This window comes from Suillus clintonianus (genome assembly GCF_016758775.1).
Source record: "Suillus clintonianus strain FC179 chromosome Unknown DEU56scaffold_4, whole genome shotgun sequence".
NCBI classification, from domain to species: domain Eukaryota; kingdom Fungi; phylum Basidiomycota; class Agaricomycetes; order Boletales; family Suillaceae; genus Suillus; species Suillus clintonianus.
Window position 1 is genome coordinate 545,521 of NW_024539228.1, and position 17,174 is coordinate 562,694.

Consider the following 17,174-nt stretch of genomic DNA (forward strand, 5'->3'; position numbering starts at 1 on the left):
GTCGTCCCACTAGAAATTATGTCCAAGTCATTTGAAGAAGTGCGTATCCTTGCCACGAACCTCACAAAGATACACGGGCACTATGTTACAAACAACAATGAAGGAGGAATAGCTTTCAGTCTTCATCGTAGCTGACATGCTTTCCTGCAGACACGATGAGCTCAACCCCACTCGCGAGTGCAAGTTCAGACGTACTGAAATTCCAACGGTTTTTGTCCCTGATCTCATCTATCTCTTATCATAAGCATGGTTTCCTGACGACGAGAACTGCTCGTAAGATTCTGCATAGGCTGGGAGACGAATTTTTTGGCTTGCAAGAAGCACGGTGCAGCAGAATTCCAAGCATCGCATGTGCGGAGCAAGACCCCTGCACTGACGTCTAGACACCTGGAATACCCATATAAGCCCTCCAATTGAAGGGCAATTAGAGTTGCTGGTGCACAGCGTGCATTCCCTGCCTTTAAATTTTCAATCACACTTTTGTATTATGGCAGTGATGTCGATGTCAGTAATCAGTCGAAGCCATGGAGGCAGATATAACGCCAGGAAGTTACGACTGTCACACCGACCAAAATAGTGGAGACAGCAAGGTCTCTGAAATTGTTGAACGAGATGAAATTGCATCATAGTCTACCGAGGACGAAACAAAATCACTCCTCCGACAGGTCTTTGTTGGCCTACAAATGATAAGTTTAGACAAACTCTAAAACAGTTGAACAGCTTACATGTGGGTTAAAGAACAGCGAGTTCATACCCCAAGGGTAAGGCTTGAGACGACGGTTCATGTATTCGTACTTGGGGATTTCGGGGAGGTGACCGTCATGTTCTGCCTTTATGTGTTCTATGTGCTCGGCATGTTCAGCCTCCACGTTACGCACCCAAAGGGCGCAGACGATGGCTAAAATGGAGTGAGCAGACCAAAGATATAGCCGGTGTCAAAACGCACTGGCTGGGACGCAAACAAAGAAGCTTGCATGATTTCAGTACGGACAAAATACGTAGGGAATGTTGGGCTAACCTTATTCTGCGCCAAAGCTGAGTAGTTTCTGTCAGGTTAACTAAGTATCGATTATATCCGCAAGACAGTACTTGTGCAAACCTGCAGCATGGGCCCTGATTGCTTCACGCTTTGCAAAAAAATCACTGGCACCTGCATCGACAGAGGCTGCGCGAGAACCTCTGGGAGCTGCGCGAGCAACAACACGGACGGCGGTGCGAGTAAACATGAATCAATGTTAAATGTTATGCAGTGAATATTGTAGGCGGATGAGGTCGGGCAGGTGAATTGAATCTCCGATTGAAAGACTTGTCCGTGTGTAGCGTGATGAAAGGTGACGCGTCTCATAGTATTCTTTGACTTGAAAGTCATGGTCATCCGTTCCCAATCTTCAGCAGCTGGCGTGCTCGCTCTCCTACAAGAACCAGACACCGTATTCAAGCAACATGCTCTCAAAGCACTAATTCCCCTTGTTCCTCAGTTTTGGGCAGAAATTTCGGAGCACATTGCACTCATGTATGGACTGCCATCGCTCACTGCGCACTAGTCGATTCTGACCTCGGAATTCATTCTCAGAGAAAGCTTGTACGAGTCCGATGAACTTCCAATAGCAGCCCGCCATAGCGCTGCTTTGCTGGCTAGCAAAGTGTATTATTTCTTGGGAGAGTATGACGAAGCCTTGTCCTTTGCCTTGGGCGCAGGGAGCGCGTTCCAAGCTGAGGCTCGCGCACATGGCGCAGGCGAATATGTCGAGACAGTGATATGTGAGTGTCAGACCGGTTGCTCTGGCCCATATATCAACTTACGCCGTTTACCCACCTCCAAGCCAACGCAATTGACCGATATGTTACCTTGCGCACTGAAGAGCCTTCCGGGAGCTCGACAAAGATTGATCATCGACTACAAGCTATTATAGAAAGTATTTTTGATCGCTGCATTGAAGAGGGGGAGTACCGCCAGGTAAAACAACTGTCGTGGATGCTACCTACTCCGAGCTGACCGTTTGCGGGCAGGCAATTGGCATTGCACTGGAGTCTCATCGTCTCGATGTTGTGAACCGTATATATGACTTGACACATGACGTCTCCCTTCTCTCGTACACGATGGAAGCTGTTTTGGATACAGGCTTCTCCCTCTCCTACCGTGACCAAGTCCTCAATTTCCTTCTACCTCTCTTCCCTCCTCCCACATCACTTTCAAAATCTCCGCACATTCATGCCCTTGCTAGGCTACTAGTCACCCTCAATCGACCATCACTTGTCGTTCCACTCCTGACTTCCCTCGTTCCGAAGGAGCGGCTGCTTGCATATCAATTCGCATTCGACTTGGTTGAGGGTGGTGCTCGGGAATTCTTGCAAGGGGTGAAGGCCGACTTACCTGAGGGCAAGGAGGTGAGTTTTGGTATCTACTTGCTAGTAATTTATTAAGTTTTTCTCTAGGAAACCCAAGACATATACGACAAGCTCCGTAAAATCCTGGATGGGCAAGAGTCTGTCAAACTATACCTGGAATTCTTGAAGCGCAATAATAAGGTAGACATGCTGGTTCTAAGGAACACGAAAGTGAGTATTCTCGTTATAGATTAAATCGTCGTTAATATTTGTCGCCAGGACGTTCTTGAGGCCCGGACGTCTATATACCATACGGCGGTCACTCTGCAGAACGCCTTCATGCACGCTGGAACAACTTCCGACGTGTTCCTTCGCGAAAACCTTGAATGGCTCGGTTTAGCATCTAACTGGGCCAAATTTTCTACGACCGCCGCCCTCGGTGTCATCCACAAGGGTTATTTCGAAGAGGGGATGAACATTCTTGGCCCATACCTCCCCCAGGCAGGAGGAGAGAGCCAGATCCAAGGGGCCGCCTTCTCAGAGGGTGGTGCTCTTTATGCTCTTGGCTTGATCAACGCTGGCTGTGGTAGCGGCCAACCCGTTGAGAACTACCTACGCGAGACCATGAAAACCGCTCAGGGTGAGGTTGTGCAGCATGGTGCCGCTCTTGGCCTTGGTATTTCAGGAATGGGCGGAAGAAGCTCCGACGCATACGATGATCTGAAGGAGACACTTTTCACCGATTCCGCCGTGGCTGGCGAAGCAGCTGGTTATGCCATGGGTCTCGTGATGCTTGGATCTGCAGACCGGACCTCCGCAGAGGAGATGTTAACATATGCTAGAGAGACACAACACGAGAAGATCATCCGCGGTTTGGCTATGGGACTGGCGTTCATCTTCTATGGTCGACAAGAGGAGGCCGACTCTACTATTACAACTCTTTTGGCTGAAAAGGTAAAGAATTTGCCATGACCACCAGCGCTCTTATTAAAGTGTCCATCTAGGACCCTATTTTACGTTATGGTGGTGTCTACACTCTTGCGCTGGCTTACGCAGGGACGTCAAATAACGACGCAGTCCGGCAGCTCCTGCACATTGCAGTCTCTGACACCTCAGATGATGTTCGGAGGGCAGCTGTGACCTCACTCGCCTTCCTCCTGTTCAAGAACCCAGGTCAAGTCCCCCGAATCGTTCAGCTCCTCAGTGAAAGTTACAACCCACACGTTCGTTGTGGTGCAACCCTAGCCCTGGGTATCGCATGCGCAGGCACCGGTCTTCAAGATGCTGTTGAGATCCTTGAGCCCATGACCAAGGACGGCGTCGACTTCGTGCGACAGGGTGCCTTCATTGCTCTTGGTATGATCTTAGTTCAACAATCAGAAGCCTCGTCTCCTTCCATGTCCTCAACCCGCGCCCTCTACACTAAGGTGGTGTCTGACAAGCACGAAGACCCCATGGCACGTTTCGGTGCTGCCATTGGGCAAGGTTTGATAGATGCTGGTGGCCGCAACGTCACCATTAGCTTGCAGAGCCGAGCGGGAAGCAAAAACACGAACGCGATCGTTGGCATGGCCATGTTCTGCCAGTTCTGGTACTGGTATCCATTGGCACACTGCGCGTGCCTCGCGTTTGAACCGACCGCCATTATTGGCTTGAATGAAGACCTAAAGGTGAGCACCATGCAACGTCTTTGGGTCACTTTCACTTAACCAGAATTCAGGTGCCAAAGTTCGAGTTTGTTTCCAATGCTAAACCCAGTCTTTTCGCCTATCCTCCTCCCGCCACACCTCCCAAACGGGAAACCTTCGCTAAAGCGGCTACCGCAGTTCTTTCGACAACTGCCAAGGTCAAAGCGAGAGAAAAGAAAAAAGCAGCTGCTGATGCAGACGCTATGGATACGGTACGCGTGGTTGCCTTTACAGCCGGGTATTTCCTTACTTATCTATATGAAATTTCAGGACGAGAAGCCCGAGCCAAAGAAGGACGGCGATGTTGAAATGAAAGGTGAAGAGGCTCCTTCGGGCAAGCTTACGGATGGCTCGCCCTCGACCAACACTCCGGAAGATGTTAAGCCAAAGCGAAAATCAGAACCTTCCTCAGAGAATGTTGCAAACTTCTCTCGTGTTACTCCTACGCAGCTCGCCTACATCAGCTTCCCCCCTGAAGGACGGTATCAACCCGTTCGTCCGGTATCGTTGAATACAGTCCCGCCCAAGACTGGTGGCAAAGGGAACCCGAACGCTGGTGCCAGAAAAGCGCCATCTGGTGTTGCCTCAGAGCGGTACGCGGGTGGGGGTGGTATCCTCATGATGGTGGATGAGAGGCCAGACACGGAGGCAGAGTTTATTTCGTTCGAACCTCCCGCTGTGGAACCAGCACCAACTGAGAACGGACATGCGCAACCACAAGCCATCGTAAACCGCGCCCGACCTTCGAGAGATTTCCACATCGCTTTAGATGAGAATTCGCCAGATGTCGATCCCCCAGAATCATTTGAGGTAAGCGATCATTAACAAGGATGTCCATCCCGAGAGACTAAACATATTCTGCTAGTACCCGTTTGACTCGTAAACTATTATCCACGCTGTATTCTTACTTCAATCGAACATTTTCATTCTAGAAACTTGTCGTGTGATTGAGTTATAATATATTCGCGGCGACACAGCTTTTTGTGACTTCGTAAATTATGTAAATTCGTGACGTGACTGATCGAGTCACTAGTGTGACGGATGTGACAATGTCACGTGTGGCTGATAATGCTTTATCCTTTGTTGTGACGCGAGGGCTTTCAACATCTTGATCTTCTTTCTGGTTCTCTCTCTCCCTTCCATCATTTCTTAGATTTTACGATCCAGTCATCCATCATGGAGTCACGTACTATGGAACATCGCAGAGCTAGTATGCCTCTTTCACTTTTTTTTTCTCTTGATATCAGTTGCTGAAGACGCGTGTTTGATCAGACTATAAGAACAAGGGCGGTTTGAAGCAAGACGATCTTAGGCGTCGCAGAGAGGAGCAGCAGGTTGAGATCAGAAGGCAGAAGCGCGAGGAGAATATCGCGAAGAGGCGTAATTTCCTCCCCTCAGCTTCAGCCGACTCAGACGAAGAAGCGACAACAAGCAATTGGGAGCCTCCAGTGCGTACACTCTCATCTGCTTCAGGATTTTCTTTTGAACATGCTTGCAGCTTGCGGAGGAAATGATTAGTGGCGTGTTCTCCAATGATCCTGATCGCCAGTTGGATGCAACCACGAAGTTCCGGAAACTGCTGTCAAAGGAGAGGAACCCTCCAATCGAGAAAGTCATCGAGTGTGGTGTTGTGCCCCGTTTCGTTGAATTCCTTCGGACTGGTGCTTCCATGTTGCAGGTACATTGTCCCGTGCCTCACCATTTAGTCGATGCTAATCGGTCTACAGTTCGAGGCTGCCTGGGCGCTCACAAATATAGCCTCTGGTACTGCCGAGCACACTCAAGTTGTTATCTCCGCTGGAGCCGTCCCTGAGTTCATCAATCTCCTGTCATCTCCGGTTCTCGATGTTCGTGAGCAAGCAGTATGGGCCCTCGGGAACATTGCGGGTGACAGCCCACAATGCAGAGATTACGTCCTGCAACAAGGGGCGCTGAGGCCACTCTTGACTTTGTTGAGCGAAAATCACAAACTTAGCATGCTTAGGAACGCTACGTGGACCTTGAGTAACTTCTGCAGGGGCAAAAACCCTCAGCCCGACTGGGAATTGGTTTGTGACAAATCATGGCTTGTATGCACACGATGTTGACATCTTCCACCAGATCTCTCCTGCGTTGACGGTCTTGACCAAACTCATTTACTCGCTCGATGACGAAATTTTGATTGATGCTTGCTGGGCTATTTCATACCTTTCAGACGGTTCGAACGACAAGATCCAAGCAGTTATCGAGTCAGCTGTATGTCGGCGTCTCGTTGATCTACTCATGCACAGTTCAACTTCTGTACAAACGCCCGCTCTTCGCTCAATCGGCAACATTGTAACTGGAGATGATCTTCAGACTCAGGTCGTTATCGCGTCTGGGGCCTTGCCCGCTCTTCTTTCATTGCTATCTTCCCCCAAAGAGGGTATCAGGAAAGAAGCGTGTTGGACAATCTCCAACGTCACCGCTGGGTCGCCTCCCCAGATTCAGTCAGTCATTGACGCCAATATTATTCCCCCACTTATCAACATCCTTTCCAATGCCGACTTTAAAACGCGGAAGGAGGCCTGCTGGGCAATTTCGAACGCAACGTCCGGGGGCCTTCACGAACCAGCGCAGATCCGCTATCTCGTCTCGCAAGGCTGTATCAAGCCGCTCTGTGATCTGCTCACCATGATGGATAACAAGATTATTCAAGTTGCCCTTGATGGTCTCGATAACATTCTGAAAGTCGGCGAGACGGATAAGCAGGCTGGAGGTCCCGGATCCGTCAACCAATATGCTCTATATGTCGAAGAGGCAGGCGGTATGATCACCATCCACAACCTCCAATCGCACGACAACCTGGAGATATATAAGAAGGCATTCAATATCATGGACAAGTACTTCCCAGATGAGGAGGAAGGTGATGCAGCAATAAGCGCACCTAACGTTGATGCTAGTGGTGCATTTGCTGTAAGTGCGCTGATATGGTACTTTTTTCGTGTACTAATCATCTATGCAGTTCCACTCAGATGTCACTGCTCCTCAAGGAGGTTTCAGTTTCGGCCAGCAGTAAATTGTTGGTCTTGTTGATTCGCCTATCTCTTCCACTGTGTGGTACTGTCACTTATATCTTGCACCAACCATTATCGATCAACTCTTCATTCTGTTTGCAACCCCGTGATATCGTCTTACTCTTTGCGCTTGTGCGGTATGTTACATGTAACGCGTCTAACGGACGCAAATTCCTTTATGACAGAACAATGTATGCCAGAGCACAAGAAAATGATTCAGTATAGTACCTGATAGTGATGATTATTGGTAACCACTACGATGCCCGTTATGCGATACATGAAATTTACAACATTGATTCTGAGTGCTGGTGCGACACGACTTGTCTGTCTTGCTTTGCGCCACCACAAGCTCTACCGTCATGGCTTCTCAAATCCTCCCATTAGGCGAGTACAAAGACAACAAAGACCACTGGTCATCTTCCTGACAGCCGCGTCGCAGAGCTGATTGACAGATGCATTGGATCCCGCATATGGGTTATCATGAAGACTGATCGTGAGTTTACTGGGACGCTGCTCGGCTTCGACGATTTCGTGAGTGAGTCGCCCACTGATTCATATGCGATAAGCTGGTTTTGAATACGTCTACACGCAGACATGGTCCTAGAGGATGTAACAGAATAGTCAGTGAGACTGGATGATGGTGGTTTCTTGTTGCTGATGGTCGTCCTCAGCGAGACAACGCCTCAGGGAAGAAAGAAAACACGGCTTGCGCAGACGCTTCTCAACGGCAACAACATTTGTATGGTCTGTGATGCTCTTTCACTGGACGTTGGGGTGGAGACTGACTCGGATGTCCGCCTCCCCAGTTAATTCCAGGCAGCGAAGGTCCCGAGTCATGAAAGATACAACAATGGAAAAGACAACACTTGGCTCTTGCATTCTCAGATTAACTTGGGCTGCTTGTAGGGGAACTCTTCACTAAAACTTGTACCCTGCTGTACGAGCAGGTACGGTAGACCTCGGTGATGTTACTGGACATTACGAACATCACATCCTTTCATCCACCAACTATATGTATAATCTAGAAAACTTATTGCCCCATTCACTGCAATCCACGGTTTGTACAAAAATGTACAGTGGCCTAGAGTTTTGTGCGATAAAGTTGAAGTCGTGAACACAGGCCGAGCTCGCGCCTGCCCGCGCTCGACGCGTACATGGAAAACACGTCTGACCAAACAGTAGTAAATACAGCTTTACTCAGGTGTCTGCTCTCTTCCAACTTGCAAGCGTACTACCGCTGCGTTACTCACTATGACTGTACGCCTCAGGATGGCCATGCACGGCCGGAGACACAACCGTATATTCCATTTAGTCGCCATCAACCAACGCACAAGACGAGATGCAAAGCCTATGGAGCTATTGGGCATCTACGATCCTGCTCTTAAGCTCGGGGAGGCACACAAGACTGTCAAATGGAGTGTGGATAGAATAAAATACTGGCTGGGTGTTGGGGCACTGCCTAGTAAATCTGTAGTCAAGCTATTGGAATGCGTAAGTCCGCCTTTGTTATTCGTACACTTGTTGGTGCTAAGGTAAATATTCAAGGGTGGTGTATTACCCCCGGACTCCAAGTATCACCCGAAGGTTGTGGGTCCAAAATTTGGTACAGAATTGTCGAAAGACAGTGCCTCTGGCTCGAGTGGAACGACTTCACCTACATCATAGTCCTCGTGGTATCTGAGGGATTTTGAGCAACTCGACGTCGCTTTGGGGTGGGTTCGTTCCGCCGTCTGTTAAAAGCGAGGAGGAAGTCATATATTACCACCACAGCCTCGCATACGTAGTTTGGGGTCATAATTGCATTATCATTCAAACAGCCTTTAAAATCTGCTATTTATTCAGGAAGTCGTATATCTCTTGATGTCCAGCTACCTGAGCCAGCTCCGCTGCAGTGTAATCGTCGGGATCCTGCCCGATCACGAGGTCAGTATTCGAATTATAAGGTTCTATGCCTTACTTTCAACAGAGGATCCCCTCCCTTGCTCAGTAATACCTGGACTACTGGCAAGTTTCCTCTATCACAGGCCAAATGAAGGGCGGTATAATCCTGTCACTGGAACTTCAGTTTTATGGAGAGAAGCACTGGTGAAACGCACAAATTCATCGCGTGCGTTTATATCGACCGCTGGATTCACAAGCAAGAACGCCATCAACTTCTTTGCATCTCCCGCGATAGCTAATCCATGCAACGTCTGAGCTTCACCCAAATCTGGGCCCGGCTTGGCCAATGAGCTGACAGATGTCCCCATGCCGCCGCCGCCGCCACCACCACCTGAAGACTTGGATGACTCCGAGCCAGTAGAGTCATTCCACACACCTGCATCCGCACCTCCATCCTCCGATCGCTTCCCAGGCGCACTGCTGGGAGTAGAACCTGGTTTCCATCCCAGTTCCTGAGCGATTACTAGATACCGCTGGGCCGCGGCGTGGCTATTGTTCTCATACCCATCGCTCGCCGCTTTCCACGCGTCCCACTTTGCGCGTCCTGTCATATCAAAGATCGATGGCCTTGAGCCCTGTGGCTTCGGGGCCACTTTGAGATACTTGAATAGACCATAGAGCTGTGAACAAGTCAGAGAATGGGTAAAAGTCAAGAATACTATATTGACCTCGAGCTTGATGGTATTTGAAACCTTTGAGAGGGACGGTGCGGACGATACATAGCTAGCTGCTTCATCTATGGCTAGGGACGGAGTAAATGACATCGATGAACGATTGATACACCATTATGTAAGCTCCTAGCAGATAATTGGCCTAATAAGAATAATAGATTGAACTGTGGTACACTGGTATAGCCGTAAGATCTATCTATACGAGACCTGCCGCCTTCATTGCCTTGCCCGAAAGTCAGTATACCATTGCAAGCAATCAAAGCTGGACAAACCTTAAGCATCTCAGCACCGATCTTTGCAGGGCTGTCTGTCACTATAACACCAGCTCTCTCAAGAGCAGCAACCTTGTCTACTGCAGCGCCTACAATCCCAAAACTCAGTTGAAGGGCAAATAAAAATTGATGGTTCATACCTTTGCCGCCAGAAATGATAGCACCAGCGTGGCCCATGCGTCTCCCAGGGGGAGCAGTGCGTCCCGCGATGAACCCAACGACAGGTTTGGGTTTGGCACGAGTCTTGTTGTATTTTTCGAGGTAATCGGCAGCCTCTTCTTCCATAGAACCACCGATTTCACCGATGACAACAATACCCTCAGTCGCATCATCTTGCATGAAAACTTTGAGGGCATCTATGTGCTGAGTGCCAGGGAATGGATCGCCACCAATGCCAATACAGAGTGATTGGCCGAGACCAACACCGGTGGTCTGGGCAACAGCTTCGTATGTAAGGGTTCCAGAACGCGAAACGATTCCTGGAGTACGTCAATGAGGCAGGAGATCAAAACAAACCTTTTGGTAGGGACATACCGATCTTTCCTGGCTTGTGGATGTGACCAGGCTGGATGCCCATTTTGCAACCTAGTGGGTTGATGATACCGGGGCAGTTGGGCCCAACGAGACGAGATTTAGATTGGCTTTTCAAGGCATTCATGACCTAAATATAAAGTTCATAAACTGCTTTGATGTATCGCAAAAATAGTCTACCTTGATTTCATCGGCCTGGGGAATACCCTCCGTTATGCAAACAATCAAACCAATCTCGTTCTCAATGGCCTCAATGATGGCATCAGCAGCAGTGGGAGGAGGAACGTAAAGGATGGTTGCATCAGGTTTTGTTGCCCGAACGGCCTGTTCGATAGGATGAAGACAGTCGACAGAACAACAATGGATCCCTTCGTACCTCCTGGACACTACCGAACACAGGGAGGCCAAGATGCGTCTGGCCTGCTTTTTTTGGGGAGACACCCCCAACCATGTTCGTTCCATAAGCTAAAGCCTCTTTCACGTGAAAGGTTCCCTGTTCCGATGATAAATTCTTCGCGCATTGGGCTCTAAGGAAAGCATCGAGAGCTCACCGTCTTTCCAGTAAAACCTTGACAGAGTACTTTGGTGTCTTTGTGAATACGTAGGTTGTGTATGGTGTCAGCATAACTCTTTCGAGAAGCCGAAACCGAGAAGGAGCGGCGACCGACTAGAGAGCATCAAGTTTCAGTTGCTATTGCAAAGTAAGAAAAAGAACGTACGGTCAGAAGCAAAGGATTGACCTGAACGACGAAGCATTAGTGGACGTGGTGTTGGAAAGAAAAGCAAAGTCTCTCCGCTACGCTGTGATCTGTGACAACCCGCCCGCCGTGCCAAAACACCAAAACCCGATATTGCCCGATTTGGCACTTTGCCATGAGATACTCTCGCGTTCCTGGCGTTCCTAAGTCAGACCTGACTGTGTTCATTGCTTGCCATGTCTGCGTGTTTGGACTTTCCGTGAGCAACGTTCCCTCAGACGTAACGCCTAGTGGAAGATACTAGTAACCGTTCGCAGGCGAGTGATAAACATTTTTAGCCATGTACAAGATTCCTATTACAGCTCTGTAAGTATGCACATCTCTTCTCTTCGCTACACCCCCGGTCCATCGTTACCGACGAGAAAGCTTTCCTCACTTGAATCTCACGCTTGGTTAAGGGGAGTTACACGTCTGCGATCTCGAGCCTTGCGCGAGGCTCGGTGGAGTGCTAGAATGGAATACTTGACCTTGTCGTATTGGGCGGCGTTCAACGCGCTAACAATCAGTCGGCTTTAATACCACAGTCACTAAAGGGATTTGTGAGATACACGCACTTGGTCACATCCAATAAAAACTGCTGCTTCGTTTGGTTCGGGGCACTGGATGGAGGAAGCTGTTGCAGAATAGGTGGCAGCCATGCGACTAGCTGCGTAGACCATAAAAGCGCTACGGCGCGGAAAATGGTGACAACAACAGCAGTAGAGTCTTCAGGGAAGTCTCCGACAAGGCCCGAGAGCATGTAGCCGACGAACTCGAATCCTTCCTTTTCCATGACGGCCTTGATGGCGGAAGAGTAGATGGGGAACTTGGGAGGTGGCGACGAACTAGGAGTTAGACTCTCGTGAGTAAGGATGTCGCGGAAGAGATCTAAGGATGCAAAGACGAGGTCAGAATGAATTAAAGTGAGGGCAGCCATGGTGGCTCGGAATGCCAGCGGGAATGCGCTGGACTGGAAGAAAACGTCCGGAGCCATCCGTATGAGCTGGAGCAATAGCTGAACATAATCCTCCAACACTTGTTAAAACAGAGTCAGCTACGGCCAGAATTGGAACGAAAAGGACTCACCATCAGGGATATCTCTTGGATCCTTTGATTGTAAGAGACCAACAACTTTGTTGGTCGCCCTCTCGTACAGTGTTTGAAAAGCATTTCGCAACGCTGGGTCCGACTCGTTACCAAACCTCCCTACAAATTTCCCAGAAATCCACAAGAAAGACGAGAAGCCAGTTGCCTCGAAGGACGTCACCATCCGTGATAAGACAGATGATGCAACTGAAAGAGCGGACTGGCCAAATAGCGTAATGCCGTGACGAAGTACGCGAGTAGCTCTCTCAGAGGTGTCATAGTCAAATGCAAACTTGGAAATGAAGGTGTCAAAAATCGACCACGCCTCTTGACAGCTGTTCTGACAGGCGGCAGGTAGCTGGTCTCCAAAGGGTCCTACAACATGCAACATGACCTCCAGGTTTTCCAAACCATCTGGAAACAGGCGTTAGCCAGATCTCGGCGCGATTCACGAAACTTACATCCGACTTCCTTGAGTTCTTGTTTGGTGACTGCTGTCGATTTGCTACTTATGGCATGTATTTGAGACAGAATATCGAGCGAAAATGTCCGCAGGGACTCCGCAGCTTTCTCCATGGACATTGCAGAAATCACGTAAGCTATAGCCTCGTATACTTGCCGCCGATCGTCTTGAGCTAGCTTTGCTCCGGTTGTTGTGAGGAAAGTATGCAGAGTGGGAAGGAATTCGATCAAATGCTGGAAGTGCGTTGGTAAAATAAAACTTGATCACAAAGGTGATACTCGGTCTCACCTGTTTACAATCTTGGCACAAGTACTTCAACGCTTGCCCTGCAGCGGCACTGACTTCAGGATCAGGATCTTCAAAGCCTGCTGAGATGTACTGGAGTTGGTATGCAATGTAGTCCGGGTGACGGTTGATCCATTCGGTGTAACGCGATATGATGAGCAGTGCAGCATAGCGAACTCGAGGATGAATCGGAAGGGAGGGAATGAGATCCATAATCTTGGGCACAGCGGTGTTGTCCATCACATCAACTTCGGCACCCATGGAGCGCATAGCGAAGAGAGGGGCCTCGATTTCTTGCCAAGAGATGGACTGTGGGCCGCGAGAGAGCGCCATAGTAATGAGCCCGTAAGCAGAAAGAAGACAGGCATCTGCACCAAGAACTAGACAACAGTCCTTGAGAGTGTCTCCCATCACATGTCTAAACGAGCGGAAGTTATCCGCCTCTTGGCCCGTCATAGAGGTGAGATCAGGAGGGAAATGCAAATGGCGGATGACAACTCCCATCAACGCCTTGTACGCTTCCCCAAATAGTGGCGAAATAGACGACTTCTTGCCGATAGTCTGAGCCAGCCGCATCCAGAAGGGGAAAGTGATGGGCACAATATCGAGGTCAGGGTAGGCTGAGCACTGGCCAATTGCCTCAACGATAGGGTAAAATGTGTCGGTGTGCTGAAGAATGAGCAGCCGGTACGTTTCACCCGCTTCCGCAAATATCTTTGCGTAGCCTCGAATCTTTTCCGGATCATCCTTCTGATCCTCCAGTCGAGACCTCAAGGCAATGACGCGAGGAACGATAAGTTCAATCACGGGCATATTGTCGTCGATTTCTTGCGTCTCGTGTATCATTTCACAGACGACGTCAACTGCCGAGTCGAAAAGTTCCTCCGAAGCTAGGGCCTCGAACGCAAATGCAAGCAAAGGAGACTTCCCAAACGCTGACATATTGATTTCTCCTGCGACTAACCAGCTGCGAAGGCAATCAAAGATTTGGCCTTGAACGGCGTGCGTAACACCTGCAAAACATGTAATCAATGACCTTTGGCGGCTAAATAAAAGAACCAACCAGGTGCCTGCAAGTACATGGACAGTAGCTCCAATACCTGCTCAGAGTTGTCTGAAAGGAGTTTTGCAGACCTTTCGCGATATTCATCATCCTGTTGGGATCATGAAAACCTCTTAAAGCTAGCGACTAACTATGCGCCACTCACGGTCACAGGTATCCTTGTGTTCCCTGACACTTCTTCGGGAAGGATGGTTAGAAATTGCAGAAGCACAGGAACCGTTGCAGGGTTCGCCCCAAATATCTCGACGATATTCTGTAGAGCATTGTCCCAAGCTGGGAGTTGCAGGGCAAGCCCTGAAAGAGCCAGACACAACTGTGTGATGATGGTCTTCGGACCGCTCTGATATCTCTCCAGCGCAGTGACAAGAGTGTCCCTGAGGGGAAGAAGATTTGATGGATCTACTTGATGTAGATCATAAGTAACCTGTCGGGGGTACTTCAGTGGTATACAGAAATGAATCATCATAGACTGACTTTTGACCTGAAAGTCTGCGCGGCGAAGAGCTTGGCCGCTGGGGGCGCATCAGGGGATAGCAGGAGGACGTTACATGTCGACCATGCTTCGGGCTAGGACAGGGCGGATGGACGAAGTCAGATGACCGGCTTGGAAGATCGGGCGAAGGGCGAAAGTGCATTTACAGAGTGTTGGAAATCCTGCAGCCAGGAATTCGCGTTCTCCAAGGAAGTCTTGTCAGGCGCACGAGTGAACACATTTAAAGCGGACAACAGAGCTTGAATATTAGCGGACTGATTATCAGCCATGATTGAGTCTTCGTCGTGGTTTGTGATCAAATCTCATTAAGCTCTGACACTCAAAGGTTATCTGTTTATCAGTATTGACATAGTGGCAACACCGGGTATCTCGCGCAGTCATCACAGAAATAAAATCCAATCGTCCCCTCGACGTCCTTCAACGCCCAGAAACTCCGCATAAGAAGTTGATCATAGTACTAAAAGGGTGGAGGGTAGCCAAGCCTGGATATCAATCCAAAAGAGTGTAGGATGTTCGAGGGCAAGGTAACGAGTGAAACGCAAAGGCAATATACGATAGCAAGGATACTAAAGAAGGGGCGAAGAGAGAACAATAATAAGGAAGAACCAAGACGAAATGAATCTACCGCAAGAAGCGACGATTTTTGGTCTAAATAATCGCCAGTTAGTAAGCATTCTAGGGTAGAATTGTTGGCTTACAGTATTCTTCTCTGGGGTCAGCGGTCGACCACTCTCGATTCTTCGCTTCTTGTCTTCCAAATCTGCGCGCTGCTTGTCGAGAGCGTCCTTCATTTCCTTGTGTCGAGCATAAAGTTCCTCCTCGGACTGCTTCAGCTTCGACTCTTTCTCCTGGACTTTCTGCTGGAACACCATCTTCATCTCAGCCTCCATCTTGGAAAGCTTGGCCTCATGCAGGATGCGTTCCTCCTGGATCTTGGCCGAAGGACTTGAACAAGATGTCAATTGACTTTCTTCACGAACAAAAAAGCGGCACTTACTTGATCTCCCTGAAGACACTGGAATCCTGGGCGACACCCATGCTAAGAAGTTTCTCACTTCGCCAGTTTTCATACAGCACATCATTCGTATATTCTCTCAGCTCCTCCATGTAGGTCCGGACGAGCATCTGGCGCAGCTTAACAAAATCACAGTGTTCCTCGTTGTCGACTTCAATAACACCCCAAGGGTAGGCACGTCCACGGACTTGACGACCGTCGGTGGTGTCCACAACATTGTCCGAACCAACGACTGCAAAAGGAATCTTGCTAGCAATCTCCTCGGCCTCAGCAAGAGTTTCTTCATCTTCGTTCTCATAGCTGGGCGCCTGGAAGATGTGTATATTGTGGTGAGCGATGTCTGCAAGGATCTGCATGCAAGGTCAGACAACATAAAATTCAACACGGACAGGCGAGTTACCCTGGCTTTGAAGGCAACAATTTCCTCGTCCGTCAACGTGTCGGCTTTGGCGATGACTGGAATAAGGTTAACTCGGGTGTGCAAGCGACGCATGAATTCAATGTCGAGTTGTTTCAGCCTGAACAGAGATGGAACGTGTCAGAAAAAAGTACAACAAAAGGCAACAAAACTGCTCACGAGTGACCCGTGGGCTGAATGAAGTAAAGACAGGCATGAACACGGTTGTCAACGATCTTCTGCCGGTTTACGCGATTCTCCTGCTCCAGATATGAGTCGAAGCGCGACTCGATGTTTTCTACGATCGGCCTCCAGCTAGTATTACGTATAGGTGGAAGATTCTTTATATGGCCAAATTTTTTACATACCTGTCATCATTGTTGACGAAATCACCAAAACCGGGGGTATCAACGACAGTGAGATGTAGACGAACGCCGTTCTCCTCAATATCTAGATGGGACTGTTAATGACGCCTCACATGCTGTCGTAGGACACTAACCTGCGCCAATGCTTTCAATAGCAACCGTTTTGGGTCGTTCAGCTGCAGGAGGAAGGGGCTCCTTGGGAGGGTATAGAGGCGTGTTGAATAGGGTGTTGATTAGCGTAGACTTTCCCAAACCCGACTCGCCTAGAGAAGGGTGAATATTTGAGGGCATGAAATTGGCATAAAACAACGAACCGACGACCATTGTAGTGAACTGGAAACCTTTGCGGACGCTCTTCCTGTGGACTTGGTTGGGAAGGTTGGCGAAGCCGACGTAGCCCATGAGCTTTTTGCGAATGACGGGTGAAATGCCAGCGTTGTTAGTTTGGGTCAACGACGGACTGGAACCGTTCCCGTAGCCATTTGGAGAGGGTGAGAGGTCACCGACGCGGGAGTTGTAGGAGTCAGCCATCTGGACGTCGCTGTCAGTGATGAAGGGCTTAAAGTGGTTTGGAAGAAAGTCCAAAATTTACTTTCGGTTGACTGCGACAAGGAAAGAAGGATGAAGCAAACACTGAACTTCTGTCTAAACCCGTGTTGCATTTGTTTGGCTTCGGTGGCGCGCTAAACCCTTGGCTTTTCGGTAAACGAGTAACTGAATCTTCTTTTACTTCCAAATTCGATATCCTAGGCGGCGCGCACAAGCCGTTCATAAAAGGGCGTTTATACGATTTAATGGTATGTA

General features: G+C 49.1%; 9 protein-coding genes across 9 annotated transcripts; 4 read left to right on the top strand and 5 right to left on the bottom strand.

The window, feature by feature from the left end:
• Positions 1-348: 348 nt before the first annotated feature.
• Positions 349-1,226, bottom strand: DEU56DRAFT_948002 (COX6A, subunit VIa of cytochrome c oxidase; the record flags this gene model as incomplete). The annotated part of the gene is made up of 5 exons (XM_041359075.1): positions 349-677; positions 726-898; positions 947-969; positions 1,019-1,046; positions 1,100-1,226. 5 exons carry the CDS (start codon positions 1,224-1,226, stop codon positions 651-653), a joined length of 378 nt encoding a protein of 125 aa, XP_041214433.1. The 3' UTR covers positions 349-650.
• A 118-nt stretch (positions 1,227-1,344) lies between these two features.
• DEU56DRAFT_770078 (26S proteasome regulatory complex non-ATPase subcomplex Rpn2 Psmd1 subunit) lies at positions 1,345-4,985 on the top strand. The gene is made up of 10 exons (XM_041351384.1): positions 1,345-1,513; positions 1,574-1,761; positions 1,824-1,957; positions 2,011-2,388; positions 2,437-2,559; positions 2,608-3,282; positions 3,333-3,998; positions 4,049-4,228; positions 4,287-4,826; positions 4,882-4,985. Exons 1-10 carry the CDS (start codon positions 1,368-1,370, stop codon positions 4,897-4,899), a joined length of 3,048 nt encoding a protein of 1,015 aa, XP_041214434.1. The 5' UTR covers positions 1,345-1,367; the 3' UTR covers positions 4,900-4,985.
• Positions 4,986-5,050: 65 nt separating this feature from the next.
• DEU56DRAFT_770082 (armadillo-type protein) lies at positions 5,051-7,353 on the top strand. Its single transcript, XM_041351385.1, has 6 exons — positions 5,051-5,226; positions 5,289-5,464; positions 5,515-5,694; positions 5,744-6,064; positions 6,117-6,950; positions 7,000-7,353. Exons 1-6 carry the CDS (start codon positions 5,193-5,195, stop codon positions 7,051-7,053), a joined length of 1,599 nt encoding a protein of 532 aa, XP_041214435.1. The 5' UTR covers positions 5,051-5,192; the 3' UTR covers positions 7,054-7,353.
• Positions 7,241-8,229, top strand: DEU56DRAFT_378175 (like-Sm ribonucleoprotein). Its single transcript, XM_041345932.1, has 5 exons — positions 7,241-7,435; positions 7,491-7,586; positions 7,644-7,671; positions 7,723-7,795; positions 7,858-8,229. Exons 1-5 carry the CDS (start codon positions 7,411-7,413, stop codon positions 7,888-7,890), a joined length of 255 nt encoding a protein of 84 aa, XP_041214436.1. The 5' UTR covers positions 7,241-7,410; the 3' UTR covers positions 7,891-8,229.
• A 73-nt stretch (positions 8,230-8,302) lies between these two features.
• DEU56DRAFT_708673 (ribosomal protein S16 domain-containing protein) lies at positions 8,303-8,647 on the top strand (the record flags this gene model as incomplete). The annotated part of the gene is made up of 2 exons (XM_041347462.1): positions 8,303-8,542; positions 8,597-8,647. Coding segments are annotated over 2 exons (291 nt in total), but the record flags the coding sequence as incomplete, so codon positions are not given.
• Positions 8,648-8,881: 234 nt separating this feature from the next.
• On the bottom strand, positions 8,882-9,756 carry DEU56DRAFT_725288 (ankyrin; the record flags this gene model as incomplete). The annotated part of the gene is made up of 5 exons (XM_041347857.1): positions 8,882-8,959; positions 9,009-9,098; positions 9,148-9,323; positions 9,369-9,612; positions 9,661-9,756. 5 exons carry the CDS (start codon positions 9,754-9,756, stop codon positions 8,882-8,884), a joined length of 684 nt encoding a protein of 227 aa, XP_041214438.1.
• Positions 9,757-9,769: 13 nt separating this feature from the next.
• DEU56DRAFT_877903 (succinyl-CoA-ligase) lies at positions 9,770-11,285 on the bottom strand. Its single transcript, XM_041356038.1, has 8 exons — positions 11,186-11,285; positions 11,018-11,133; positions 10,843-10,959; positions 10,647-10,790; positions 10,470-10,596; positions 10,076-10,414; positions 9,936-10,024; positions 9,770-9,886 (listed from the first exon to the last, which is right to left on the bottom strand). The coding sequence occupies exons 1-8, from the start codon at positions 11,220-11,222 to the stop codon at positions 9,860-9,862; spliced, it is 996 nt and encodes a 331-aa protein (XP_041214439.1). The 5' UTR covers positions 11,223-11,285; the 3' UTR covers positions 9,770-9,859.
• Positions 11,286-11,382: 97 nt separating this feature from the next.
• On the bottom strand, positions 11,383-14,877 carry DEU56DRAFT_770100 (armadillo-type protein). Its single transcript, XM_041351386.1, has 9 exons — positions 14,740-14,877; positions 14,575-14,667; positions 14,246-14,524; positions 14,101-14,191; positions 13,041-14,050; positions 12,751-12,985; positions 12,290-12,703; positions 11,779-12,238; positions 11,383-11,719 (listed from the first exon to the last, which is right to left on the bottom strand). Exons 1-9 carry the CDS (start codon positions 14,860-14,862, stop codon positions 11,608-11,610), a joined length of 2,817 nt encoding a protein of 938 aa, XP_041214440.1. The 5' UTR covers positions 14,863-14,877; the 3' UTR covers positions 11,383-11,607.
• Positions 14,878-16,977, bottom strand: DEU56DRAFT_770107 (Septin-domain-containing protein). Its single transcript, XM_041351387.1, has 8 exons — positions 16,685-16,977; positions 16,505-16,633; positions 16,374-16,455; positions 16,186-16,320; positions 16,009-16,126; positions 15,591-15,958; positions 15,292-15,538; positions 14,878-15,241 (listed from the first exon to the last, which is right to left on the bottom strand). Exons 1-8 carry the CDS (start codon positions 16,899-16,901, stop codon positions 15,215-15,217), a joined length of 1,323 nt encoding a protein of 440 aa, XP_041214441.1. The 5' UTR covers positions 16,902-16,977; the 3' UTR covers positions 14,878-15,214.
• Between the last annotated feature and the right edge of the window lie 197 nt (positions 16,978-17,174).

Coding starts and splice junctions, on each gene's coding strand:
- DEU56DRAFT_877903 (XM_041356038.1), bottom strand. CDS start 11,222: ATGCTTCGTCGTTCAGGTCAATCCTTTGCTTCTGACC. Junction 11,134..11,185: donor TCAATCCTTTGCTTCTGACC/GTACGTTCTTTT, acceptor GATGCTCTCTAG/TCGGTCGCCGCTCCTTCTCG. Junction 10,597..10,646: donor CCCAGGCCGATGAAATCAAG/GTAGACTATTTT, acceptor CTTTATATTTAG/GTCATGAATGCCTTGAAAAG.
- DEU56DRAFT_770100 (XM_041351386.1), bottom strand. CDS start 14,862: ATGGCTGATAATCAGTCCGCTAATATTCAAGCTCTGTTGTCCGCTTTA. Junction 14,192..14,245: donor ACACAAGGATACCTGTGACC/GTGAGTGGCGCA, acceptor TGATCCCAACAG/GATGATGAATATCGCGAAAG. Junction 12,704..12,750: donor AGAACTCAAGGAAGTCGGAT/GTAAGTTTCGTG, acceptor GCCTGTTTCCAG/ATGGTTTGGAAAACCTGGAG.
- DEU56DRAFT_770107 (XM_041351387.1), bottom strand. CDS start 16,901: ATGGCTGACTCCTACAACTCCCGCGTCGGTGACCTCTCACCCTCTCCA. Junction 16,127..16,185: donor ATTCAGCCCACGGGTCACTC/GTGAGCAGTTTT, acceptor ATCTCTGTTCAG/GCTGAAACAACTCGACATTG. Junction 15,539..15,590: donor AGTGTCTTCAGGGAGATCAA/GTAAGTGCCGCT, acceptor ATCTTGTTCAAG/TCCTTCGGCCAAGATCCAGG.
- DEU56DRAFT_770078 (XM_041351384.1), top strand. CDS start 1,368: ATGGTCATCCGTTCCCAATCTTCAGCAGCTGGCGTGCTCGCTCTCCTA. Junction 1,762..1,823: donor ATATGTCGAGACAGTGATAT/GTGAGTGTCAGA, acceptor CCCACCTCCAAG/CCAACGCAATTGACCGATAT. Junction 2,389..2,436: donor ACTTACCTGAGGGCAAGGAG/GTGAGTTTTGGT, acceptor GTTTTTCTCTAG/GAAACCCAAGACATATACGA.
- DEU56DRAFT_770082 (XM_041351385.1), top strand. CDS start 5,193: ATGGAGTCACGTACTATGGAACATCGCAGAGCTA. Junction 5,695..5,743: donor CTGGTGCTTCCATGTTGCAG/GTACATTGTCCC, acceptor ATCGGTCTACAG/TTCGAGGCTGCCTGGGCGCT. Junction 6,065..6,116: donor CTCAGCCCGACTGGGAATTG/GTTTGTGACAAA, acceptor ATCTTCCACCAG/ATCTCTCCTGCGTTGACGGT.
- DEU56DRAFT_378175 (XM_041345932.1), top strand. CDS start 7,411: ATGGCTTCTCAAATCCTCCCATTAG. Junction 7,436..7,490: donor TTCTCAAATCCTCCCATTAG/GCGAGTACAAAG, acceptor GCCGCGTCGCAG/AGCTGATTGACAGATGCATT. Junction 7,672..7,722: donor CTAGAGGATGTAACAGAATA/GTCAGTGAGACT, acceptor GGTCGTCCTCAG/CGAGACAACGCCTCAGGGAA.